The sequence below is a fragment of the Lynx rufus genome, unplaced genomic scaffold (genome assembly GCF_022079265.1).
Source record: "Lynx rufus isolate CCGP_SWC_20201006 ecotype Redwood Valley unplaced genomic scaffold, mLynRuf1.p SCAF_38, whole genome shotgun sequence".
In the NCBI taxonomy this organism is placed as follows: Eukaryota; Metazoa; Chordata; class Mammalia; order Carnivora; family Felidae; genus Lynx; species Lynx rufus.
Window position 1 is genome coordinate 1,036,963 of NW_025814854.1, and position 27,023 is coordinate 1,063,985.

The 27,023-nt window shown below is 51.2% G+C and overlaps 1 protein-coding gene across 1 annotated transcript in view; it reads right to left on the reverse strand.

Annotated features, from left to right (window-relative positions):
• Positions 1-27,023, reverse strand: part of HTT (huntingtin) — a 149,282-nt gene that overhangs the window by 59,243 nt on the left and 63,016 nt on the right. Inside the window, exons 25-39 of the mRNA XM_047094146.1 lie at positions 26,742-26,893; positions 25,531-25,733; positions 23,074-23,200; positions 21,561-21,688; positions 18,713-18,823; positions 14,011-14,088; positions 13,300-13,523; positions 12,163-12,241; positions 11,882-12,043; positions 10,937-10,992; positions 8,929-9,077; positions 6,439-6,575; positions 4,586-4,702; positions 873-995; positions 346-581 (exon numbers count right to left, since the gene is read on the reverse strand). Of these exons, the coding sequence (XP_046950102.1) occupies positions 346-581; positions 873-995; positions 4,586-4,702; positions 6,439-6,575; positions 8,929-9,077; positions 10,937-10,992; positions 11,882-12,043; positions 12,163-12,241; positions 13,300-13,523; positions 14,011-14,088; positions 18,713-18,823; positions 21,561-21,688; positions 23,074-23,200; positions 25,531-25,733; positions 26,742-26,893 (2,082 nt within the window). The remainder of the gene's footprint in view (positions 1-345; positions 582-872; positions 996-4,585; positions 4,703-6,438; positions 6,576-8,928; positions 9,078-10,936; positions 10,993-11,881; positions 12,044-12,162; positions 12,242-13,299; positions 13,524-14,010; positions 14,089-18,712; positions 18,824-21,560; positions 21,689-23,073; positions 23,201-25,530; positions 25,734-26,741; positions 26,894-27,023) is intronic.

The following is a 27,023-nucleotide window of genomic DNA, read 5'->3' on the forward strand; positions in this document are numbered from 1 at the left end:
TGAGAATAAAAAGGAGACTGACCTTTAGTGGGTCTTCTTAGCTTTGTAAATTCTCTTCAGGCAACACCCACCCTCACTGCCAGCACAGGGGGCAGGCGGGCCCTCAGTGCCCACCGCCATGGTGAGCCACAGTGTGGTCTTTAGCGAGGACATGAGACGGGATGTGACCGAGACGCAGGAGAGACATGGACCCAGGGCCACAGATGAGGCACAAGGGCCAGAGCAAGCACACCCACACAGACCTCTTTACCCACTCGCAGCGCTGAAGTGAGACCAGGAGTGACCGAAGACTTATGGATGGGCCGTAGGCCGCGGGCTGGTTAAAGGCACAGACAGAGAGCATACCTTGAAAATGTTTCTTCCGGCAAGCTCTTCATTTGTCTCCCTTCACTGTGTTCTTCTGGTGTCGAAGTACTGTCCCCCTCTCTTAGCCTATTAATTATTGGACAGGAGATTAAATATGGAGAGAAAGAGAGCTCCTGAATACGAGAAAGAACAATGTCTTCAGTTGACTGGGAAATGAGAACCCTCAAAATGGCTAGGATTCCTGATATCCACAGCTGAACAGTGCTCACAGGTGCCTAAAAGAAAGAAAATAAGTTATAAAGGAAAAAGAAAATTAAATTTTTCCTAATTGCCAGTTTCATGAATGAAAATCACTCCTGTTTACCATTCTATCAATAAAGCTAATAAATTATCATTAGTTCAAAAGTGCGGTCCCAGATAAGAGCATCAACACCATCTGGGAACCTGTTTAAAATGCAAATTATTGGCCCGGCCACGGCCCCACAGGGCCCGCAGGCAGCTGACGAACCACCGTGCCACACAGTGACGAATGAATCTAAGACGCCGTCACGACGCGGGCTACTCACCATTGTGTCTGGAGTGACGAACATACTCCGTAAAAGCATGTCCACGGGACGGAGGGAGGAAGGGGCCAGAATCTCAAATAAAGTATTTAACACGCCAAGGGCTTCGTGAGAATCAATGTGCATCTGTTGCAATCAAACATCACAAAAGTTTTCCCGTAAGCCAACAAAAATGTTAACATTTCTACTTCAAGTTAGGTACCTCAAGGTCAAATGCCCTTACCACCCCTGCACTTACATACGTCCTCACGTTAGACGTGAAGCAAGCAAACAGCTTTTAGGACACTGCAGCTGCTGAAGTTTTTTCACAAGGGCAACCTTTTCATTTAGATCTTTATTACATAAACAACGTACATTTTCTGTAAACATTCAAAGATTTAAAAGTATGGAAAAGCCGGCCGGAACCGCACCACTCTGGGACAATCCCCGCCCGCGTTCTGGGACGAGTCTCCAGTGTGGCTCTCTGTGCACACGTCATTTAGCGAAGTGGGGTGTCACACACGCTCTCTTTCCTTCTTTGCTTTACCTGCACCTCATCCCTACTCGGCCAGCTGTAACGAACTTTAATAAGCTGGTGTACAGTTAACTTTTGAACAACACAGGGGTCAAACGCACCCACCCCCAACACTGTTGAAAATCCGTGTGTAACTTCCGACTCCCCCCAAACTTAACGACTAACAGCCTGCTGCTGACCAGAAGGCTGGCCAATAACAAAAACAGTTCAGTGGCACGTGCTACGTACATGTATTATGTGTGGTATTCTCACAATACAGTAAGATAAAGAAGACAAAATGTTATTAAGAAAACCACAAGGAAGACGAAACACATCTACAGTATTGTCCTGTATTTAGAGAAACACATCCGCGTGGAAGTGCACCTGTGCAGCTCAAATCCGTGCTGTCCAGGGGTCAACTGTACGTACTTCTCTTTAACTTCCCCCATGTTCCTACGATCACGTATCCACACACACCTAGAGATTTTTAAGTTGTTTTGAAAAATCATGTTATAAATGTCTCGGCTTTTTTCCCTTAAAATCGTAACGGAAAACTCCTGAGGCAACAGGTTTTAAAATCTAACATTTTTAACGGATGCAAAATATTCCAAGCTAAGGTTCTACCAAAACGTGTTCAACCGCTGCCTTCCTAATGCTCATCACTAAGAGCGTGTTCAGACCCAGTAAACATGGCTGCAGACACGCGCTGTTCTCACATCCCACCCCCCCCCCCCCCGCAGGTAAGGAGACCATCCTGAGAGCTTCTGCAACCCCCATTCCTTCCACCAGGCCTACACCTGCCGCCAGCTCCTTCTCTTCTGGGTCCTCAGGAGGAGTGCGCCGGGCCCACACCAGGCGACCCCAGTGTGCCCTGTGAGGGGCACTCCCCCTCCGCTTTCACCCCCAGTGAGGCCCAGGCCCTGACCCCTCCTTCCGCCTCTGGCTGCCACCCCACATCTATTCCTTCTCAGCCTCTGCCCCATGCCTCTCCACCAACACCCCTGAGCCACGCTTCTGCGCCCTCCACCCCCGCCAACTGCTCCCCGGTGGCTTCCAGCCTGCCAAATGCAGGGTCAGCTCCCAGCTCATTTGCTGGGCCTATGAGCAGCCCAAAGCTGACCCCTCTCTTCTCCACAAAATGCCCTCCTTCCTTGGTTTTAACAATGCTACCCCCCACCCCGCCCACGCTTCCTTCCCCACCTCCTTCACGGACTCGTCCTCATCTCTCTGGCCCCTAAACTCAGAGCTTGGCCTTCTCCTCCCCATCTGCACGGGTCCCATGGTGATCTCTTCCCATCCCGACGTTCACCTCCTGGCCAGTTCCGTCTGGACAGCTGCAGACTCGGACGCCCAAATGCCTACCTCAGCCTCCCCCGGTGCCTCTTGGGTATGCCGGCTGCACACACCCAGACCAGGATCTCCTCTCCTCCCCGACGTGCCTCCCTCCTCACATCGACACAGAAGCCGCAAAGCTTACTGCTTCTGCTTGCACCCTATGTCCAACAGGTGGCTACTGCTTGCCATGCCATTCGCCCTCCTGGTGCACGCCACCTCCATGCCTTAGGCGGGTCCCCCTGCTCTGCCCTCACGCCCGCCCTGAGGCTGCCTCAGCTCTCAAATCACACCAGGCCACTCGTTTGTACCAAACCCTCTACGGGCCTCCCCAAGCCCCCCACGCTGGCCAGAGAGGCCCACCCAACCCCCAGACCCTTGCTGCCTTCCCTGCTCCGCACGAACACTCTGTTCCACCCGTATGGTCTCTCCACGTTCTTTGAACCTACTGGGCAGGCTCCCACCTCAGGGTCTTCACTGATGATGAGCCTAAAAAGCTCTAAACCGGTCAAGTTTATACAAACTTAGCAACGCAGCCCCGCCCTGACACACCCATCTCTCCTCGGCTTTCCCTACAGTCCCTGCTGTCATCTGGTTTTACGCATGACTAATCTACTTCCTGATGTCTGTCACCTCCATCTCCAGCCAATAAAACTGTCACTCCAAGAGGGCAGGCTTTTCACGGGCGCGGCTCACGTCTACCACGTCTACGTCTGCCGCAGGGACCGAGGGATGCCCTGCACGACTTCCCGGGGAAGGTGCACCTGTGCTCAGCCACCAGGCGGGCGCTCGGCAGTGTCTCACGGACGTGCTCGCATGCGGTTCCATGGTGGACGTTTACCAGGCGTCCCACCTTCAACCTCCACCTTCCTTAGATCGTGCACATGGCGAGTAAGAGACCGGAAGAAAGTTTCTGGAGTGCTATTCTAAAAATATAGATCCACAGGCATGGAATCCAGGACCACGTTAAAACACCCAATTCATTAAAACTGCCATCAGTCAGTGCCATCGGAAGCCAAGACTCCGTCCCTCTGACTGGCTTCAGCATGCCAGGATGACAGGCCCACTAGGAAACGAGAACGAGGCCAAAGCTCTGAAGACCGTAACTACTGCCACAGCGTGTCTACACATTTGCACCAACCGCCAGGAGCCAGGAACACCGCACGTTACCCGGACTACCTGCTTCCTTGGCGGAGACAGTCAAGATGAACAAACAGGTATCTGCTGACTGCATCCAGAGCGCTGAAGACCAGAGCTCTGCTGACAGCCGCCGTCTCCTAGAGGGCGTCAGCACACTCCCCTGCCACCCCCGGACACACCCCAGCACCCCGTTTACAAAGGGCGCAGGGCATCCGCCCTCTGATGCCTGGTGGCAGCCATGGCTCGGAAGCTGTGCGACGGGCGGCCTCCATCCTGTACAGCACAGCCAGATCATCTTTCCACTTCGATCGTGGAAATAACTGACCGCATCGTTTGATCACAGAAATTCTGCTTAAACGATGGACCACTGCTAAACTGTTTTATGAGCGATAAGGAAAACCAAACACTTGAAGGTCAGTGAGTAGAATGAGGGAGGCAGCGCCACCGGACAGCAAAGGACACGGCTCTGGAGTCAGACCGGCACAGCCCCGGCCCTGGGCACGCTGCAGCTGTGCACCCCTGGGCGGGCTAGGTAACAGCTCTGAGCCTCAGGTTCCACTCTTGTGAAGCAGGAGACAAAGGCAACCTGAGGTGGCCACTGAGAATAGACGAAAATCCCTGCCCTGAGACCGGCACTGATAAGGATCGCAAGCCGAACGCGTTTTGATTCAATGAAATGCCGGTCACCAGCGCTGCCGCTTACAAACGTGTCACAATGACTCCACAGCAATGACGCGGTCGGGGCACAAACCTGCTGCTTGGCCAACATCGGGAGGATGACGTCGGCGATCTGCCGGGACAGCCGCTTCCACTTGTCCTCGCTCTCCCTGTGGCACTGCTGCAGGACCAGGATGAACATCTCCAGCACCTGCGGGGTGCAGGCGGGTCAGACTCCAGGGTGCAAAGACACGTGAGGCCCAGAAGGGCCTGCTGCCCCCGACGCGGCCCCGGCCCGGGACACACGACACGAGGGACACCGAAAGAAAGCGCAAGGGGCACAGCTCAGCTGCAGTCACCCGCCATCGCGGTACTCCTGTGCTTCTACGGAACTTACAAGGCTTCACCGCCAGAGAAAAGGCACAAAAAGAAAATAAAATTTATATAAACTTTCGGAGAAACACACACACAGCCTTGATTAAGCTTTTCTACAGATGCCTCGTGACTTTGGTGTCCGTTAATTTCAACTTGGTGCTCTTTAGAAAGGGAATCTCCTACCAAGTAGTACTTACCTTCAGAAGAGTTATGCACATCGTAACTGGTCGAGCACCAGTTCTGAGCAGAGACATCTAAAAGCCTGTTTTTGTAAATACGGTTTTATCGGCACACAGCCGCACACTTCATGACCGCACCGGCTGGGACATCGTCCACAGCAGCTGAAGTGAGGTGTTTCAGTCTACAACACTGAAGATACCTGTCACCTGCTTGTTTATAGAGAACACCTGTCACCCTGGTCTACACAAGCGCCATGAAGAGAGATGCGCCCACTGAGGCCCACTCTCCACAGAGCCGGCCCCGACCGCCCCTCCACAGCTGCCTCTCCACTCAAGGGGCCTGGCAGCCCTTCTCCCCCAAGAGGGGAGTGTGCACTCCGTGTAGACTCTCCTCAGCAAGGCTACCCGATCCTCTGTCCTCTCAAAAGGCGGAAAAGCTCCCCGAGCACGTGTGGCTGACGGGCCACTCTCTAGGCCTCCCTCCAACCCATCGTGCTTGGTGCTCTACATCGTAATCACGGGATTTCAGTCAACATTACAAAGAGTCACCAAGATGAGAATGCACGGAAGAAAGTGCTTCCGTGAGAGAAGCTTATGACTTTCAGATTCAAAGACCAATAGCCTGACAAAAATTCTGAAGGCCAGGCAAGCTAAGAGCGGGGTCACGGGAGAGGCCAGACCTCTGCACTCAGGCCGCCCCAAACGGCCTGAAATTCCTGCTCCACCTTAAGGAAAACTAAACCACAACCAGCACAGAGGAAAAGACCCTCGCCTTACCTACATCGACAGGTGGTAAAGAGATGTACAAATGAAGTCTTTACATTATTTCAGATGCGATATTTTTTTTTTAATTTTTTTTTTCAACGTTTATTTTTGGGACAGAGAGAGACAGAGCATGAACGGGGGAGGGGCAGAGAGAGAGAGGGAGACACAGAATCGGAAACAGGCTCCAGGCTCTGAGCCATCAGCCCAGAGCCCGACGCGGGGCTTGAACTCACGGACCGCGAGATCGTGACCTGGCTGAAGTCGGACGCTTAACCGACTGCGCCACCCAGGCGCCCCTCAGATGCGATATTTTTAAAATCATTTTTTAGAATTCTATCATTTCGGTCAATGTCAGGTAACTGATTCTTGGTCATTTTGGAAAACAGGGTTTCCAACGTATTTACTCCCTTGAATGACCCCGTGACTGTCAGCCAGGTGGCAGGTGACCTCCCCAAGTGGCTGTACGGCTTTGAATACCAAGTCCCAGCAAGCCTACCCCTCTCTGGCCTCTCCCCAGCCCCAGAGCCCAGGGTGGCACGAAGGAACACCCACTAATTGGCGGACAGTGGGCCACAGGACATTTCCTGCTGCGTCTGCAGTGCCAGCGAGTGCCCCCCCCCCCCCTTACCTGATGGTACTGGATGAGTCTCAGCAGCATGGACACCACCACTTCTTTCTGGGTTTCGAGCTCTTTTCCTGCATCAGCTTTATTGGCTCCTCTCAGTACGAACAGGTCATGGACTATCGGCTGTAGAGCCGGTATGGCTGTGGGCACAGAAAGGCAGGCTCAGGAGGCATCACGCGACGTTTACACTTGCAGACAGAGCTCGACGCCTCCCAAACGTGTCCAAAACACAAGAAAACCCTAGGGGTGCCTGGGTGGCTCAGTTAAGCATCTGACTTCGGCTCGGGTCGGGATCTCATGATTCACGGGTTCAAGCCCTGCATCAAGCTTTGTGCTGACAGCTCGGAGCCTGGAGCCCGCTTCGGATTCTGTGTCTCCCTCTCTCTCTGCCCCTCCCCTGCTTGTGCTCTGTCTCCTTCTCTCTCAAAAATAAATAAAACATTAATAACTTTTTTCAATTCAATAAATAAAGAAAACCCTAATCCATACGTGGCTTATGATAAAGGATAAATTCAGCTTATCAGCGAGTGCTATGAATTATCAGTATACCGTCATGGAGGCCATAGCTCTTCCTTGAACACTTACTGATGATTTTGTGAAATCTTAAAAAAAATACACCTAGGCTTTCCGTGATGTAACATCAGATCTGACAAAAAGAATCACAAATTCAAAAGTCAAATTCAAACTAAAATCTTCAAACTAACTCAAATATCAACATCCTGTTCTAATGCTTCATCTACCTAAAGATTTACCTGAAAAGATGACTGTGTTCTTCAGCAGAAAATATTTATAGAGTATCAGATTTCTATGCTATTTTAAGTAATAAACTCACTATCAGTAGATAAAGCCCTTCCCCCCAGTCCTGTCTTATCAAAAATAGCAAAGTAGATTCCTTAGTCTATCACCACTACATGAACAACTTTCTCCGAAATGTCTTTCATTGGGAAGGGGGTGGCCCGATCCTATCACCAATGTCACTGCAAGGCACTGCCTGCCAATGCCACACACACAAAGGCACGCCCACCCCCAGGGCCACATACACACGGCACATGCAACCCAGTGGCACACACACAGCATAGTTACTGACTTTTCTACAGATGACCAGCTTTCCAGACAAAATACTAGGGTTTGGTTGCCCACTGGTTGTCCATCCAAAGACTCTCTAGTCTAGGAAGCCTTAGTCATCCCTCTATTTGACATTTGCACCAGGAACCCCAATTCCCAAAGTGTACAAGTGTGAACTTTTGCTGAGGTGTGAATCTCGGCCCTCGCAAGGCCACTGCAAAAGTGACTCCAGCGACTATGGAAATCAGATGGCATGGAGTCCCTGCCCGTCAACAGATCACCTGCTTTACCGCAAGCGCACAGAACAGGGAACACAGAGAACACTGCATGCCACAGCGCCCTTCTCACATCTGGGCTCTGCAGAGGTCCTAGGACATACCCCTGCCAAAGTTCAAAAGTCTACTGATTCCTGACAACGGAGCCAGGGAGGAGTCAACAGGAAAATGCTGCAAGATCAGTTTAAAAAATTCAAAGAGGGGACCCCTGGGTGGCTCAGTCGGTCAAGCGTCCAACTTTGGCTCAGGTCACGATCTTGCGATTCTTGGGTTTGAGCCCCACGTCCGGTTCTGTGCTGACAGCTTGGAGCGCAGAGCCTGCTTCGGATTCTGTGTCTCCCTCTCTCTCTGCCCTCCCCTGCTCACACTCCGTCCGTCCGTCCCTCCCTCCCTCTCTCTCTCTCTCAAAAATAAACATTAAAAAAATAATAATAAAAAGTTAAGAGAAGGTTTACAGTTTATTCTTTTTTCAAAAAAAATTTTAAATGTTTATTTTTGAGAGAGAGAAAACAGAGCACAAGCAGGGGAGGAGCAGAGAAAGAGAGAGACGCAGACTCCGAAGCAGGCTCCAGGCTCCGAGCTGTCAGCAGAGCCCAATGTGGGACTTGAACTCACAAACCGTGAGATCATGACCTGAGCCGAAGTCAGACACAACTGACTGAGCTACCCAGGCACCCCAAGTTTATTCTTAAAACCACAGCCTCACTGCCCAGGTGAAGGAGGCTGCTTGAGCCGCTGACCATCTTCTGTGGTCCTCACTCGCCTCTATAGGATAACCAGGCAGAACGGAAGGTCCTGCTCCAAGGCCAAGCCACTCCCTCCAGCACCAGGGTCCTCACAGAAGTTGGATTTCTCGGGTTTTTGTGTTTCACGTAATTCGACAAGAGCATCTATGTCAGATTCTATCTGTGCCTTAGATCGCCCTACTGTTTCCTGTATTCTTAGGTCAGGAGGTCACAAGCTCCTGACAGTAGGTCTGCTCTGTCCCTTCTGCGGCATCTCTAAGCAGCATGCACACGCACACACACACGCGCACTGCACCCACACGCACACACAGAGCAGCAGTGGACACAACCAGAAGCTGGAGTGATGAAGACTAGCACCGTCGAGCACATCAGTACTGAAGGTCACCGTGAAAGGGCTGTCCTGTTACCATGTGTCACAGCCTTCCTCCCGCTGGCCATGATGCCGTCACAGAGCTGAATGATTTTAGGGATTCCAATGATCTGTTTTGAATGATAGCGCTCGTAAGACAGTAATACCAGGAAGAAAAAGATGTTTGGAATAATTGCCTCTGATTCCCTAGAAACAAAAACATCCGTTTAGACGCTTCCTTTTAAAATTATGACGCATAATCAATATAAACATGAAATTACTCATGATTCCAAGTTGAGAGAGAGCAAAAGAGAAAGGGAGAGAGCCAGGGGAAGGAGGGAAGCAAGTGGTGAGAGTGAGGGAGAAGGGAGAGGGAGGTGCAGAAAATTCGGAAAGGGGAGGGGAAAAGAGGAGGAAGAGTGAGGGGAAGGAGAAGGGAGAGAAGGAGACAGGAGGAGGGAAAGGGGGGGGGAGTATGAGGAGAGGAAGAGGAAGCATGAGAGACAGAGGGGGAGGGACGGAGGGGAGAATGAGGAGAGAGGGGGAAAGAAAAGGGGGAAGGGGAAGGGAGAGGAAGGGGAGAGTGACGGGGGGAGGAGAGAGAAGGAGGGAAGAAGGGGAAAGGGGGAGGAGAGGATGAGGAAAGAGGAGGGGAGAAGGGGGATGGATGAGGAGAGAGGTGGGGGGAGAGAGGAGGGAAGGAAAGGGGAGAGGGGAGGATGAAGGAAGAGGAGAGGGGAGGAAGGGGGAGAGGGGAAGGGAAGGAGGGAAAAGGGGGAGGGGAGGATGAGGAGAGAGGAGGGGGGAGGAAGGGGGAGAGGAGAAGGGAAGGAGGGGGGAAGGGGAGATGGGAGGATGCAGGGAGAGGAGGGGGGAGAAAAGAGGGAAGAAAAGGGGGAGAAGAGAGGGAAGAAGGGGGGAGGGGAGGATGAGGACAGACGCTGGGGGAGCGGCAAGGCGGGCCAGCTCCCACAGGGTGTGCTGGGGGTGGGCAGCTGGCGGTGGGCAGAGCTAAGTGAGAGCGCCGGAGAGCACCCAACAGCACTGGACGCCCAGAGGTACAATGTTCTTACGTCTCCTCCTGCCCCTTCTCATTTCAGTTGAAGAAACTGAGACTCAAAGGAGACAAAACAACTTGTCTCAAATCATGCAGTCAAGATGTCACATAACTGGAGTAAGAAAGTACCGGGTCTCTAGACCCAAGGGATGCTGAGAATGCATCCTTCTTCTCCGTGCGTCCCTATCTACTGAGGACAGGTGAGCCCCGAACCACGCAGGTTATAAAACGCGGGGTTTCTATAAACACAGTACAATACCACAAACGTACGTTAGCTTCCTCGTGGTTTTCTTAACAACGTTCTCTTTTCTCTGGCTCGCTGGATTGTCAGAATACACAGAACACTCAGAACACGTGGTAAGCGAGTATTTACATGATCAGCAAGGCTTCTGGTCACCAGTAGGCTCTTGGTAGTCAGTTTTGTGAGAGTCACAGGTTGAACAGGATTTCTGAGGGCGCAGGGCCGGCCCCCACAACCCACGTTGTTCAAGGGTCACCTGCAGTTCGGAGACCGAACGATTCTAACGCGTGGTCATTATACTCACACAGCCGTAAGTGCCGTAGGAGAAAGTAGCAAACCTTACGGTCCGGCAAGGAAGAGCCGCAAGTCACCTAAGTCAAGTGTGTCATAATCACCTCTGCTGAAGACCGCCGGGTCTAAAATGTGTTTTCTCTCAGAAGTTTGAAACAATTAGTGCTCCGGCAGATGAGATTTGGTTTAGCGCCCCACTACCACAATGAAATGTTTTGAGATGTGACATGAAAACTGACACCTGTAATTCCCAGGTGCAGAACCATTGCCAAACAAGTCTTGAGATACTTACTCCTTAATTTTTAAGAGAAACAAGAACACACAGCGTGTTGATCAGAGTTCGACTTAAAAAAAAAAAATATTTGGCAAAAATGCTTAACAATCCTTTAAAGTAAACGTTCATCTTAACAATCTAAAATTCTATATAACTCTGTCATGAGGACAAGAAATCTAAAAGAACGAAAAGCTGTTTGTTACCTGAACTGGCCTACTTCAATGTATTCGAACTGCTTCAGCACAAATCCAATAAACACCTACAGAGCAAAATAAAAATTTCATATCAATAATTAAAATGTGCAAACTAGGTCACTTTTCTTCCTACTTAGTTGTGTAATTTTTTAACAAGTTCCCGACAGCAGACAAACGTGTTTGTATACAAGAACTCAGAGGTATTCTGTGAGACGGGATAGCTCAGGACACTTCCAGAAATCCCGTAAGTACATTTACTGAACCAGGGGGTGAGAGCCCTGGAGAAACAGGAAACGCCGAGCAGCACAGAAAAGGCCTATCCGGCGACTCGCTGGCTCTGGTTCACACACACTGAGCGGCACAGATGGCCCGAGACTGGCTTAGTAATGAGGTGCCCACGTGGGTCCACCTTCTCCCCGCACACCCCAACGTTCGAAGGGGCGGATGCTGAGGGCTGCTGACAGGGAAGGGGACCCCGAGGGCACAGCAGCACTCCAGGACTGGACTAGTGCCAGTTTGGCACCCAACTCTGTTCTAAGCACTAGTTCCTCCTCAAAGATGTGAACCAACTTTAGTTTGCTTGAAAGCAAATGTCGTAATTGATAGCGTGTTTAAAGCAAGTCTCTGGATTTTGCAAAAATGCCCCCCAAACAACAAATCTTCGTTGTACCTTACAATTTAAATTCACTTGTCTTGGGGTGGGGAGGGTGAGTGGGCAGGAAGGCCTCTGACGCACGCACACAGGCTAATAACCTGGACACAGCCTCACACAGGCAGGAGTGCGTCCTCCATGCGCCCAGGCCCTGGACGCTGGCGCATGAAACGGGTAAGGAGCGGCAACCAGCGTGCAAATAGCAAACTGCACGTTCCTTAAAGGTAGATTTCAGTGTCTGCTACAGGTAATTTTTATTAAATTACGACAGGTATGGCAGATGAAAGCTAAGGGTGACAAACCTGATCTGAATCCAGAAGACAGTAATTGACCCGTAACTGAACCAGCTGTGCCAGCAAATCTAAGACCTGCCTCTGTAGCTGCACAGACGTTGTGGTTGTGTACTGCTTTAAAGCTTTTATAACCAGAGGCTCGAACAAACGAATGTGATTGTGAATAGCGTTCTATGAAAAAAAAAAAAAAAAGAAAAAAGAAAGAACAAACTGAGTTAGACTTCAACCAAAACCTTCAAGCAGCCAACCTGGAAAGTGCTGAGCACCGAAGGATGCCACCTGTCACTCACCTTATCTGCGCGGTTCTTAGTGGTGCTGGTGAGGTTCGTCTTCAACTGGGTAGACACTTTCTGAAGCACGTCAAACCACCTGCAGGTGGAAAAAAGTGAGCAAAGAACAGCCGTAAGTCTTCTCCCGTGTCCTCAGCCACACTCCAGGCCAAACCAATTCACGTTCACAAAATCAGAACATGTCCAAGTCAGAAAGCACCGAGGCGGCCACGCCACGCGGTGGCACCCGCTCCTGTCTAACAGACAGCAGGCCGCGCTGAGATCGCAGGGGGCCGCCAGGCAGTCCTGTCACTGGTAGCAGGCACTCAGACAGAGCGCTGCCTGCCCCAGGAAGCTCAGCGCCACGCCACCCAGGCTGCCGTGAGGCCACAAAGGTGACACTCACTTGAAAGACTCAGTGACCCAGAAGATCTCACTTGATTCTCTTGGGAAAAAGTTTCTCTAAACATTCACATCAATCACACCCTTTTCAAGAAACACGTATGAAATTAGATGACAGTAACACACACACGGTTCCTCGCTTCTTTGTTTATACCCCATGCTATTAAACAAAGTAAACAGATCTATTCCTAAGAACTGGATGCATATATATAGTAAGTATGTGACCAATGTCAAGCCTGGAACAAGGGCATTCTCCTCAGTTCCCGACTAGTGTGTTAACTCTAGCTGTTTTAGCACTACATCTATAAAAGGAAAAACAAGGAATTCTCTTGTTCGTGGCACAGAGCAATTCTCTTGCTACACGGAGTAGCAACTCAAATATCTGCTAATAATTATGGTTATTTAAGCAACAACAACCGCATTCCAGGCATCAAAAATACAACCATAAATTTAACTGAAGAGAGACTTGTAGCCGTAAGGTTATAAAACCCAAAGTACTATCATACGAGATTCCTCTATGCCCTTCAAGTACACTTACACGCTGACACTTTTGTGCCACGTGGAAGCCGTTCTTTCCCCCAGCGCAGACCTGGGAAATGCCGCCCACGCGGCACCTACAGGGAAAGGGGGTCTGTGGGCACCGGAAGAGCCGCCGGCTCTCGGCTTTTACAAACGATTCACCGCCAGCTCTTCTGTGCTCGTACCCGGGACGCCTCCCCGACGCTACCGCCCCGGCCAGCACAGGCGCAAGGTTACCCTGAGGCGTCGTGGTCCTGCTCTGCCTGCACCATGTTCCTCAGGCTGGCGTCGGCTAAGGCCTGGGTGAAGTGCGTGTAGGGAGCCATGAAGCAGTAGTGGTACAAGCCCGGCCTCACGCTGGAGGAGCCCAGACGCTGCGCTCGGCCCTGGGACTTGCTGGGGTTGGAAGACAAGCCATCAAACTGGGAGGCCAAGTTTGTCCCAAAGAGAGTCTTCAGCAACTAAAGGGGAAGAAGTGAAGCCATCAGCATGAGGCTTAGCGCGGCGCGAACACACGGGAGTTTCCCAGGGGGCCGCGCCAAACCCAGCTAGAAGCAACGGGCTGTGTTAGCAAAGCTCCAGACTGACATCCTGGAGGACGATCGCCATCGGCACCATGCGAGACTGCTGTCGCGAAGGGCGATGTGAGCCGGGAAGTCAGAACCCCAGGAGCCTCGCCCCCCTCCGCGATTCTGTTGGGCCCAGCGTTCCAAGCAAAAGCCTGGACAGACGCCACGATGGCAGCGTGTGGCCAGAGTCCGGCGGCAGGGGCCAGACCCAGAGGGGCGGGACAGGGAGCCCTGTGCCCGATATCGGGGCGGGCCAACACGTGACCCGTGGGGCTGCCGGCCGTGCCACCAGCACCGCCTTCTAAAGGACGAGCAGCATCCTGTCCCCATGCCCAGGGCGCGGGGCCCAGAAGACGAGCCCAGGAAATGGCATTTTTACCTGCTGAACACAAACAGTTGCCATCATCGGTTCTCGACTGAAACAGGATTTCAGGTAGCCTAGGATCTCCTCAACACACTGTGGGAAGAAGAAGCAGTGACACACGCAAGTCGGTGACTCCCGGGCGGCCTCCCATGGTGGCGAGCCACAGTGGACACAGAGGAAGCTTGCGATCCGCCAGCGTGAACGGAGCTCGGCAGGAAGCACGACAAACCTGAGCCGCTCCCTCCAGCCTCTGCCGCAGGCGCCACCGCCACTCCCTCGCTCGCTCACTCGCCCGCTCGGGGACGCTCACCAGCTATCTACTGGCCACTCTGCCCCCAGCCCTGTGGTCAGGGAAGGGGTTCAGAGCGTGCAGGAGCCGCGAGCCCCACGGACGTCCAGCTGCACGGAGCACACGGGCACCCTGTGGGATTTACCACCCAGAGTCCTACAGCGTCTACGGCAGTCTGCAAAAACGACCGCCCGCACAAACTACTTTCACCGCATCAAGAATAAGATGCGAGGCACCCCGTGTCCTCTTGGGGCACCGAGAAGGACGAAGACACGAACTCTCAGGACGCCGCCAGAGCAGGCGCTCAGCGTCAGCGGCACAACGCCCGGGCGCCTGTCTGGTCACCAGCCACCGCTTCCCTCAGCAGGGCTGCCGTTGACACCAACCAGACGGAAGAGGCCTCTCGCCTCGCTTGTTCGCCACAATTCTCCATGCTGAAGAGCAACAGACTTCTGTTGGTTTCAAATACTAGAGGCCCATATATACATTTGCAATATTCTGACGTACTCAAATTAGACTCCAAGCGTTCAAGTTCGCATCCTACGGGGTGAGTTTGTTACGTGTTGCTTTTTGGTTTTACCAGCCCATAGCTGGTATCCAGTAAATGTGAACAGAGAGAATTACAACTAGAGCCTTCCAGGTCAGGGTCTCTCTGGCAAAGGACCCTGGCTCCCAACAAACACACACGGAGGGCTCGGTGGCACCAGAAACCGCACCAAGCCCTGAACGCTGGTGAGGACACGTGCCGCGGTGACGTCAGCACACGGAGCAACAGGAGCACCTCGCGGTGTGGACACCAACACGCGGGGCAGTACAGACAGGTTTCCCCTTCTGGCAAAACGAGGCGAGAGGCCCATTTATACCTTCCACCCAAACAACCAAAAGAAACACCGGACACTGTGTGAAATTACAGTGACAAGATGCCAAACAGCAGGCGCTGAAGGACAGTGACCCTGAGAGACAGGGACAAGAGAGGAGAGCCCCACACCGCACTGGCCCACCGCCCTGTGAGAGCTTCCAGGTCGAGGCACAAGGAAGGGGGGGCACAGAGCAGCCCAGGGACTCCGAGTCAGGAGGAGCTATGAGTCTGGGAAGCTGAAGTAGTGGGGACTCAACGGGACAGCTGCCCAGACAGAACTCTGGACCAGTCCCCAGGGCCAGGGGACAATCACCAGAAAGGGTTACCGGGCAGTGCTTGGCACCCACAAAGGGCTAGGGACAGTTACTGTCGCCCCCAGCCCGGGAGAACAATAACTCACGGAGCACCAGGTAGAGCACTCAGGAAGGCCGTGCCTCCGTGGTGGGAACAATCAGCCCCGGACTGAGCACTGCTCCAGGCCACCTAACAACACAAATGCAACACCCACACGTAAACTGTTCCCACACAATTTAATTCTATCTCAGAATAAAGCTCACGAAGATTTACAGGAGTACAAAAACGTCTAGCATCCAATAACATTTCACGATGCCTGGCATCTGATCAAGGTTACCAGGCAGGCAAAGAGGCAGGAACACACAATCCACAATGAGGAGTATAATCAATCAAAAATGACCCAGAATGGCCAAGATTTTAGAATTAGCAGAGAAGGACGTTAAAAGCCCTTATGACTGTATTCTCTGTGCTCAAAAACTTTAGTAGGAATATAAGAGATTTTTTAAAAAGATCAAAATCAGACTTTAAGAGATAAAAACAATGTTAGTGAAAACATGCACTAGGTGGGATTAAGAGTCAGACTAGACACTGCAGAAGAAGAGATCAGAAAGCTTGAAGATACAGCAGTGAGAGCCACACAAAATGCAATGCAGAGAGAAAACAATATCCTAAAAGGAGCATCTGTGCGTCGCATAAGGGACAACCTCACGCATCCAAATACGCAGGTAATTCAAGTCCCCTTAGGAGAGAAGCCAGGACCAGAAAAAGATGTTTGAAGAAATAATGGCCCCAATCTTCCCAAATTTTAAGAAAACTATGAAGCCAGAGGTCTAAATTCAACAAACCCAAGCACAAGAAATGTAAGGAAAGTTACACCGAGGCACATAAAAGCCAAACCGCTTAAGACCAGTGCAGTCTCCAGAGAGGCCAGAGAAGACATAACTACAATACGGGCAGCAATACGGAGATGCGTGGAAAAGTGTGTATGGAACAGCGGCCAGAGAAATCACCAACACACAAACAAATCGCACTTCAGAATACATTCCAATTACATAAAAGTTGGGTGTGGAATAAACAAGGTCTAGACGAGAAGAGAGATGAGACTATAATTTGTCAAGAACGTAGAATTATGACTTTTCATCCCCCACGTTGGGACTCAGAAAAACAAAAGAAACCAACTCTACTCTTTACTCTCAAATCTCTCTCCGCCTTCACCTGCTGTAACCAGAGAGGCTCACGGCAATGGGAGGAAAACCCGCTCCTACACTGTGCAGGTCACACCCCCAAGCAGTCCGTGAGGCTCGGGCCCCCGGCGCCAGAGCGCGTGTCCGGAGCGCGTACCCAGCGGCACCGCTGCTGCTTGTGGAGGCGCCTGCCGCCTCAACCGCAGCAGCAGGATGGCGAGTGGCAGCGTGTGTCTGGCGGGGGCGGGGGCCCAGCCTCGCCCGCACAACCGTCGGCCAAGGAGACTTCTGGCAAACAGCCAGTGGCCAAGCACAAAAGAAACCCTGGGGGGTTTCTACTCCCCTCGAAAAGACCAAGAACGAAGACTCAGCAGTTAGGGAGGAGAGGCTCCCAAAGTACAGACCAGGGGGCCTGGGGAAAGCCAAGGCTGGAGCTAAAGCGGGCCTCTCCCACCCAACAGCACAACAGATAAACTCAGAACAACACGGAAGCCGAGGGGCACAAAACCATCTTTATCCATAAGGACCAAGGTGAGAGGGCGAGAGGCCATCCTGTCCCACATACAAGGATCTTCAGAAATGGAAGTTACTACACACACTTTTAAATATATCTTTATGTATATATATATGTATATGTATATATATACACGCGCGCACACACACACACATATATAAAACTATATTCCCATTCTCAGGAATACACAGATCACGTAACATCAACCTTAATTAGATTGTGACTTGTTAATTATTTACCTTCACATATCAGGATAAATGTAACCTTCGATCAATTCACTGACTGCAACTGAAAAACAACTACTGCTGTATGTGTGTGGCAGTCAAAATAAAAAGGTAAAAAGAAAAAAGGAACCACACTCCCCAAAGATGAAAATCTACAAAAACAATAAACCACAAAGTCATCTTAATTCCCTTAAATAGGAAAATTTTATTATTTTAAAAATCCCAGTTAGATGGTTTTCATTTCAGCGTATCAAACATTCAAATTTAAAATGCATCATATTCCCTATCTTGCTGAAATGCATTATCCACACACAGCCCACAGGCCCTAAGGACCTGATGGTCTGAGAGAAGAAAAGCAACAGATCGCCATGCTGACAGGGCCACACGGGGAGAGCGTACCGCGCCCTGGGCGGGACGGCCCGCTGGTCTCACCAAGAAGGTGGCAGCAGTAAAAAAAACTCTGCCAAGTTTCACTCAGAGGGGACAATAACCGAGCACCAGTAAGAACAGGACACTATCCAGCCATCAAAACAAGTGCACACACTATACACAGACCTGGGAAAGAGCCCAAGAAGCACCTGGAGACAAGATAATGTACATACTGTGATGACAAAAACTAGGTAACTTCCACACGTCAAGAAAAAGACAAAAACACATGAACTTCCTGAGCGCGCCACATGTTTAGGACACACGTTTGAAGGGGGAGCTCCCTGTGACTGACTCCGAAACGCGTGAGAACCAGGGCACCCGGGAGCCGGCAGGGGACACACCCGGGAAAGCGACCACAGTGAAATGTGACCTGCAGGCCCGGGATGCGGACACACAAGATGGGCGTTCACCTCACACGCCTTAAAATCTGTCCCTGTGTCTGAGCGCCCCCTTGTAGGACGAGGGGGAGGGGATACCGGACTTGGAGCCAAAGCCCAGGAGTTTCAGCCACAGCTCTGCGGTCCCACGGCACCAGAGGAGCCAGCCACGCAGCTGTCACGTCCGTTTTCGCCCTTCCTGCTTGCAAAGGGCACATAAGAAAGCAAAGGGACTGCCACCACGGTTTAAACCCACTAACACTGGGTGTTGTATGAAACCAATTTGACAATAAATTTCATATTTAAAAAAAAAAAACAAACACCAATATTCTAGAATGAACAGGGTCGAGGCTAACATACAGAAAAACCCTGAAAACGGGATGGAAGTAGGACACCCCCAACGTGACGCTGACACAAGAATCAGAGGCAGGAGCCATGACGCAGTAGCCGGGGGCCACGGAAGCTTCTCCCCAAGCTGCTCCCGCCTTCCAAACGCACCCAGATTCCCCAGCTACAGCTCAGGGGAAGAAACAAACGAAACACAAACCTTCCCGATGTCCTGCAGCGTTGCCAATTCTAGGATCTGAGAGAGCACATCCAAGGCAGAACGCAGAAAGCCCCCAAACTTTTCAGCACTGTTCTGAAGGTCCAAGGTAACCTTGGGAAGCAGAGGGAAAGAACACAGGGTTACTGGCACTGTCCTGTTCCGTCACCTGCAACAAAGACACGTGCTGTCCACACGGTGAGAGTGTCCGGCTGGGCTGCTCTAACACCCACGATCTGGGGGGTTTCTGTTTGCTCATTTGCTTTCAGTGCTGGGAAAACGCCCTGGAAAGGAACCGCATAAAACTGTAACCTTTCAAAGGCATCTTCCAGCTTATAGTGATGCTGCTGAAAGAAACAATTTCTGACCTTCTATTACGAGAAAAAAAATTCAGTGTCCATTTCAACCAGTATCTGATAAGCACCATATCAAAACCTATAAAATACACGTTGTGTTCCACATATGTTCGTATCCTCTGGGAATCATGATCAAATCCAGAAACCGCCCTTCGGTCTGGCTCTAGCAAAATATTACATTCATCTTAAGAAGGATTAAATTATAATTCGAAAGGGCCCAGCTGAATTAAATTATGCAGCAACCCCCCCCCCTATTTAACAGACTGAGAATGAGTCAGGTCCAAGGATATGAAGGGCGAAGGGGAGGGATCAACTATAAAAATAAAAACTGGCAAAAACCTTGCAAAGTGCTACAACAGAGAATGGAGTCTGCTCCGTGAAATCAAACCCAGCCAGCCGTGATGACAGAGGAAGCACTTCCTGGGCCGAGGGGCAGGACAGCAGGGGAGACACACACAGAAGGTGAAAACCTTGATGCTCTTGTGTCACCGTGAGGTGGTTTCCAGCAGGCAGAGGAAGGGCGAGTGGGGACACAGGGACAGGTGACTTCATGGGGCCACATCCCACAGGGACAGGAGGGTAGGGGCTCACCTCCAAGCAGGCATGACAGAACGAGGGGGCGAGGGGCATGCGCATGGGAAGGCCTATCTTGACAAAGAACAGAGGTCGCAGGGGAGAAGCAGGGCCACGGGGCTCTGAGGGGGGCGGACAACGAGGGCCACGGTGGGAGTACAGCCAGAACAGAGGGAATAAAGATGTAATGAGGGAGGTGGAGGGGCAGTGTGACGGATGTCACATGTGCCAGGCACTCCAAACACACCGATCCAGGCGGGCATCCGGGACACCGGGGGCCACAACGCACGGGGTACAGCGTGGAGCCCAGGATGTCCCGGAGGGGAAATGATAAAGAGGGAGCCGACACTGGGATCATCAAGAGGGCCCCAGGACTCAGGACAGGAGTGGAGAACAGGCAGAAAAGAAACGCCTCTGTGCGGTATTTCCCACGTGCCCTCTGCTATGTGGGTGGTTGACATGAGAAACACTGGCTAAAAAAGAGCCTCTGAATCTTCTGTAAATGTGGTCAAATACTCTGATCTTTGAAAGGTATTGATATCCTCCAGAAAAAAAGCCAGGTAAAGTTCATAAATCATTTTCAAACAAACAAACAAACAAACAGACAAACAAAAACCCTGAGAAATATCTATATCAATAACAAAAGATAATGACCATCTGGGGACACACTTATCAAGAAGTGTGCAACATCTGTGTGAAGTAATCTTCAAAAATTCTTTTTCAAATTCTTTAAATTTCAGGTACATCTGAGGCATATACAAGAAGCTTTCAATAAGCAAAAAAGCATCCCACACTCTGGACAGGTGGACTTAACATCTACGATGCCAGTTCTCCCCAAATTAATCTATAAATTAACATGATCCCAATGGAAATACTCTCAGGATTCTTTAGAACTAGATTAGTTTATTCTAGTGTTCACATGCAAAAATGAGTAAGAAAAGAACATCCAGAAAAAATTCTGAAGGAGAATGGGGGGGACTGACCGCCTCAAAAAATATACCGAGCAGCTACACAATCAGCACGTGTGCTTCTAAAAGATGAACAGATAGACAGATGGATGTAACAAAACAGTAGAAATACAGAACTATGAGAATTTAGTATCTGATAAAGGTCATATTTCAGATCAGTTAGTGCATGAAAACTGGATTATTTGGGAGACAGTGCCAGGGAAACTGTGCAGGCAGCTAACCAATGAAAAGCCCTATGAGAAATCGTGGTAGTATTTTTCCTTAACCATCTCAGTGTGAGAAGGCCCGAGGTACGAAACATACCCGTGCAGAAGAGTTAACAGAACAGACAGAAACCGGTCTGTAAGGTGGGCCCTTGGTGGTGTCCACGCACTTGACCAGTCGAAGGTCCCCCACGCTGATAGAAAACCTTCCCTGATAGGGCTGGTTCCCTGAGCCTGGACTCTGGGAAGGAATCCCACGTTTTACGTCGCACACCTGCCTCTGCGAGGCTGAGGTTTCAGTTCGTGCCAGGCAGAAGAAGCCTCCGCTGCTCGGGGGACAAAGCTGCTCTGTGGCCCTCAAAGGACGGAGAGAACACGGAAGCCTGTGCACGGATCCCTGCAGACTCCACGCTGTGGTAGAAGTCCCAGCTGTGAGAACGACTACACGCCAGTCCCAGAGTCTTGCCAGAAAATCTCTGAAGGTGGGGGAGTGGCCTTGGGAGGCCCAGACACAGCCCCAGTAACCCACAGAGAGACTGCGACTCCAGCAGAAACCTTACGTTTTGATATGATGAAAGCTACCATAAACAAAGCTGAAGACAAAACTTGAAAAAACTGTCACAGCGCACACCCCACGCTGACTCGTATGTACGTGTATGTACATACACAAGCTGCGAATCTTAACAAACACACCCACGATCTATTAGAAATCTGAGCACATGCATATTTTTACAAAAGGAGCAGTCAGTACCTTATAGTTAGCGTGAGTAGCTTTCAGGACATCGTGCAATTTGAGGTATGAAGGAAGGTGGTAGAAACTCCCCAGTGATGAGGACTTATTTGCTGTAACAGGCCCTGAGGCATCGGATTGTCGAGAGGCTGTAAAACACACCACACAAAATAAACTTTTAGATCAAAAGTAAACACTTGCCATATTTAATAGAAGTTACTAGCAATAATGGCTTTTAAAGGTATTCTAGTAGAATAAAATTCAAATTCTTCCTCTTTTTGATTAACTAGAAGTAACAAAAAATTGACTGATAGACATAAGTAGAATCCAGGCAGTCCCCAGAAAATAAAACAAGACGAAAAGGAAAACAGCGGTGTAAGGCTACTGTCTGTTGTTACGGTCTCGCTGCCAGTTTGCAAATCAGAGGAACGACTAGTTCAATGACCTCCGGCCAATCACACAACTGCCAGGAGCCTGAGGCTCCCTGAGGCTCCCAGCGCACAACGACGCTGAGCCCTGGCCGGTGCAGGTCACGCGCCCTGTAAGCAACCAACGTGCTTAAACGCTGTAAAGAGCATACATATTATCATGAAATGGACATGAAATATTAAAATGCCAAGCACTATATGGAAACTATACTACTCGAGTTTTAAAGATCTTCAACTTGGAGCCCCTAGTTGATTTAATCCACCAGAAAGAGTATCAGTGACATACTGATAACTTTACATTTGTAAAGTTCTGACGCTTTTAAAGCTGGCAAATCCTCCTGCGTCCTATCGTCAATCCCTAGAAAAGAGCAGCTTTTAAAAAGCCTTCCCGTAAACACTCTGTAAGCAAAACGACTAGGAGACCACAACTGTGCAGGCGCCGTGAGGCAGCGTGCTGACAGGTTTGATGGGAGCGGGACAGGACGGGTCGCCCTGGCTCCCCAGCCCACAGCGGCTGCCTGGTCGGTGGAAACCGCAAGGTTCCCCCGAAACCGTGGCCCCTTCTGTCCTGAGACCGTCCCAGGTCCAGAAGCTGCTCCACGATCTGAGCTTCTGGGTCCCGTTCACTCACATGACTGAACCCTACCGCAGTGCGCCCAAATGTAAACCTGCCACTTCCAACTGGAGAGGGCCTCACATGTCAGAACCAAGTATTTCATCCGCTAGCTCTGCTCCCAGCCGTCTACACCGCCTCCCCGACTCAAACTCGGGTCTCTTCTACTCTCTTCTGCAGGGAGAAGTGGGACGGGGAGGACAGCAGGCAGGGCTCCTTGCTAGGGGCCCGATGCCCGCAGACCTCTGTGGCCACATACTGGCAAGTGACACTAAGAGGCACTCAAGACCAGAACACGGTCTGGACACAGTTAGGGATATTTATAATATTTAGTATCTGAACCCACACTGAGAAAACTCTTTCCCCAGCTCCACTGCCATGTGTTTTACTTCCAGAAAATACCAAGTTATCACATTAACTTCGGCACGAACATAAGCATAGTCCTGGCTTTGGATGACACACACCATGTCCCCTGCCCGTTAACACTTCATACCTGGACTGGCTTCGCTGCCTTTCTTGGGGCTCAAGGGCACAGAGGCCTGCTCTCCCGGCTCTTTCTCCTTTCCCTTCCGGCGGATCGGACTTAGAGAAGGAGGGTTGGTTAGGGACGGCAAGGCTGCCTGCAACAAAACCAGAGTCTGTGAAGGAAGTAGAACCAGCACGCAAACTGAAACTCGCAGATGTGGTTTCCCATTCCCAGAGCAGAGCAAGCAACCCAGGCAATCTGGTTTTTCTCGGAATCCTCATTTACGGAGCTCACACGCGGCACGTGTACCAGCTACACTGACCCACACAACCATCACACGTGGCAGGGATTGACCCAGAACTTCTTCACAGGTGGACCGTGAAGGGGGTCAGGCGGGGCCCACCCATCACCTCCAGTGGCAACCAGGGCACTCTGTGGGAGCCAGGACAGGAAAAAGGGTACGGAGCAATGTTCTGAACCCATTTTCAAATGATGAAACGAGCTCAGAGGTGAAGGAACGTATTCAACGTCAAGGCTAACGAGCAGCAGAGCTAGGGGTCCACTGGACAGAGACAGAACTGCAGGAGGCACATAGTGGGCACCGGGCCTCAGCTCTGCTTCTGTCCCCACAACGTCAGGAAAGTGGACGGAGTGTGGCAAAAGCTGCCATCAGGAGCGCAGACCGACAAGACACGGACCACACAGTCCCTTCCCATGACGTGTCCGCCGCAGGCAGGTCCACAGAAACAGCAAGTAGGTGGTGGCTGCCTGGAGCTGGGGGGCACGAGAGGTTGGGGGTGAGAGCTAAAGGTATGTATCGTGTTCCTTTCTGGACTCTACACTGGTGGTGGTGACGGCCCAGTGGCTCTGGGTGTACTAAAACAACCCAAACCCTACACTGTAAGCAGAAGGATCGTATGGCATACGAACTATGCTGGAGTTGCAGGGTGGATTCATTAACATGTGGTCTCAACAAGAAGAAAAGAGGCTGTAGCAGTACTCCATCAGGTCACCAGTTTGCACCAGAATAGTGGCAGTGAACACACAGAGAAGTGTGTATGTACGTGTGCACCTATACGGGTATGTGTGCATTTGTGTCTGTGTACGTGTACATGCATGTGTGCACATGTATACGGGTTTTTGTAAGATATTCAGTAGGGAAAACACAGGATTTGATGAAACAAGGAGCTATGATGACCACCACGTTTGCAGCTGACAAAGCACAAAGTGAGGGGAGCACGGCAGGCACGGGCAGGGGCGAGGCTCAGCAGCTCAGATACAGAGCACACCTGAGGTCTGCGAGCCGTCCAAGGAGATGCATGGCGCATCCCTGCACTGACACCCCAAAGACACACCTGGGGTCTCTGACGTTTAAATACCAACGGTAAGAGCAGGACTGACCACCTTGAGCTGCCCCGTCCCGTAAAGGAGCCATTATCTACACGTGGCCATTTAATGACAAACAAAATTAGAAGTTCAGTTCCTCAGTTGCGCTAGCCACTTTTCAAGTGATCAGTCACCACGTGTGGTTGGTGGCTACTGTCCTGGCTGGCCTAGACATCAATGTTCCCACCATTACAGAGAGTTGTACTGGACAGAACTGGCCCAGGAAATATCAAGAGAGGCCAACCTAGGACAGAGCCTGGAGATCATCAGTGGTAGGCAGAGAGGTTAAACCAGGAGAGGGCCCGGCAAGCAGACTGGTCGGAGAAAAACAAGAGACAAAACCCGGAGACGAGCAGGAATGACTGTTTCAGGACCTGCGTGGTGGTACTGAGTGATACACAGGAGAAGACAGGACCCGAGAGGTACCCATGAGACCCAAGAACCAATCTTGGCAGGGAGAGTTGCTATGGAGAGTGGTGGCCGAAAGCCGACCCCCTGGAGGTTGGGGAATCGATGGCTGCAGCCACAGGAGGCCCTAAGGTGTTAAGCGGGGAGACGGCACTCTTCAGAAAGGTTTGTACTGATGAGGAGACCAAGCGGCAGTCGAAGCAGAATGTGAAGTTAGAGGAGTTTTTTCAAGATGGAAGTAACCTGAGATAGAGGACACAGGAGTGTGCGAATAATGGGATATAATTATAAGTGAGCTCATCTACCTTATTCACTGTGCAAACAATTTACCACTTGGGAAGCTGATTTGATAGAGCTACACTTCACAGAAGAGCGATCTGCCAACATTCCAGGAGACAGCAGATGAGTTAGTTACCTAATAAGCCAGCAACTTCCTTATGAGCTTTCTTGGCTAATGCTGAAAGCCAAGAATAAAGATAGCTTTCCCCTCAGAGACGACAGTAACCGATGACGGTACCAAAAGAGCTATAAATTGGTTGACATATTATGGCGTTAAATCCAATGTCACCATATGAGCGGTTTTGTTCATTTAAAGTAAAAAAGAGTAAGGAAGGGACAGATGAGTCACGAAGGCATGTCTGACACCCACGACGTCACTCTGTGCTAAACGGCTGCCGAGTCCAAAGTTACCTTTATTGCCGGTCCAGGAGCCACATCGTCCAGCACGTGTGCGCAGATATTAATCACCTTCAGCAGGTGGGAGAAGAGCTGCTCCACCATGGGCACCAGGGTCCGGTCACCCAGAGCCGGCCAGACCTCTTCCTGCTTGGCGGCTGCTGGGTTGGCCTCTTCCTCAGAGGTCCACGAACTTCTCAGAGATCTGGGGGCACTGGCTGTGATGCGGCACAATGTGGGGGAAAGGAATGAGTAGGCAAGTCATTTAGACCCATCCACTCTGAGTCTGCTGGACATCTCCAGCCGGTGGACCTTCCTAACATCACCACAGTACGTATGCCCAGTCAGGACGTGCCCATCACCCCAGGCGCCCCGGATCTTTTCAACCCCAATCGAACCGGGGGCCGAGGCCTGCTGATCCTGCCCCCTGCATCCTCTTCCAGTCAGCCCACCACCATTTATCCCGTTCAGACTCTCTCACCTCGACTACGACATGAGCCTCCTAAGCGGCATTCCCTACCTTCTCCTCCAAGCCACACTGAAGCCGCTGAGGGACCGGACCGTGCAAATGCACCAGCCCCACTGCCAGCCCCTCCATGAGGCTCTGCCATGACGTGGCACAGCAAATAGGACGTCATACTTAAGGAGCACTTAGCGAGGCGGCCCACCTGTCAAGTTCAGTGGCCTTCCTTCCTTACATCCTCCCTGTCAGTCCTCATCTCACCTAACATCCCAAACTACTTGCAGTCCTCACATGTCACAAATTTTTTTGTGTCTCTATGCCTTCAAATAGGCTACGCCCTCTGCCTGGTGTTTAAAGAGAGCGATGATGGCCACTCTGGGCAGCTACTGTACTTAGTTTACATGCGTCACCCGCTGAATCCACGTGTGACTTGTGAACAGAGCCCACACACCGCCCTTTCTTACAGCCGTGGTGCCTGGGACTGTGCCTGGCACATGGTGCCCACTAAAATGAAATTAGGAACAGGTTTACCTGTGGCTGAGGGGCTGGGCAGGAAAAGGGCTCCCTTAAAACAGTCGGCCCAGAACAGATGCCTATAGCTCACATCCATGCATGCTGTTGACGTCGGGAACTCTGACGAAGGGCTGGAGCCATCCTGGCGATGGCCTCACAATATTCTCCTTCGCGTGCGCACCACCCCATCCCTCAAAAAGAAACCTACAGCTCTGGACCCGAAGCCCCTGCTCCACCTCCGCACCACTACCTGCGAGCAGGTTTCCGGCCAGCACCAGCGCATCCTGGTGCGCTGCGAGGTCCAGCGGGAACCAAGCTGACGAGAGCAAGGTGAGGATGACCGTGGCCATGCCAACAGTACAGCTCTTCCTGGACTCACCGGACACGCTCAGCGGGGGTGCCCTGGAAGCCAACACGGGCAGGTCAGATGACAAAAGCTGTAAAGCAGTCTTGCCTTCTCCCATGAACCACGAAGGCCTATCACCGTACGCTTTGTACCAGCTCACAAAGCAATTTTACTATTGTTAACTAA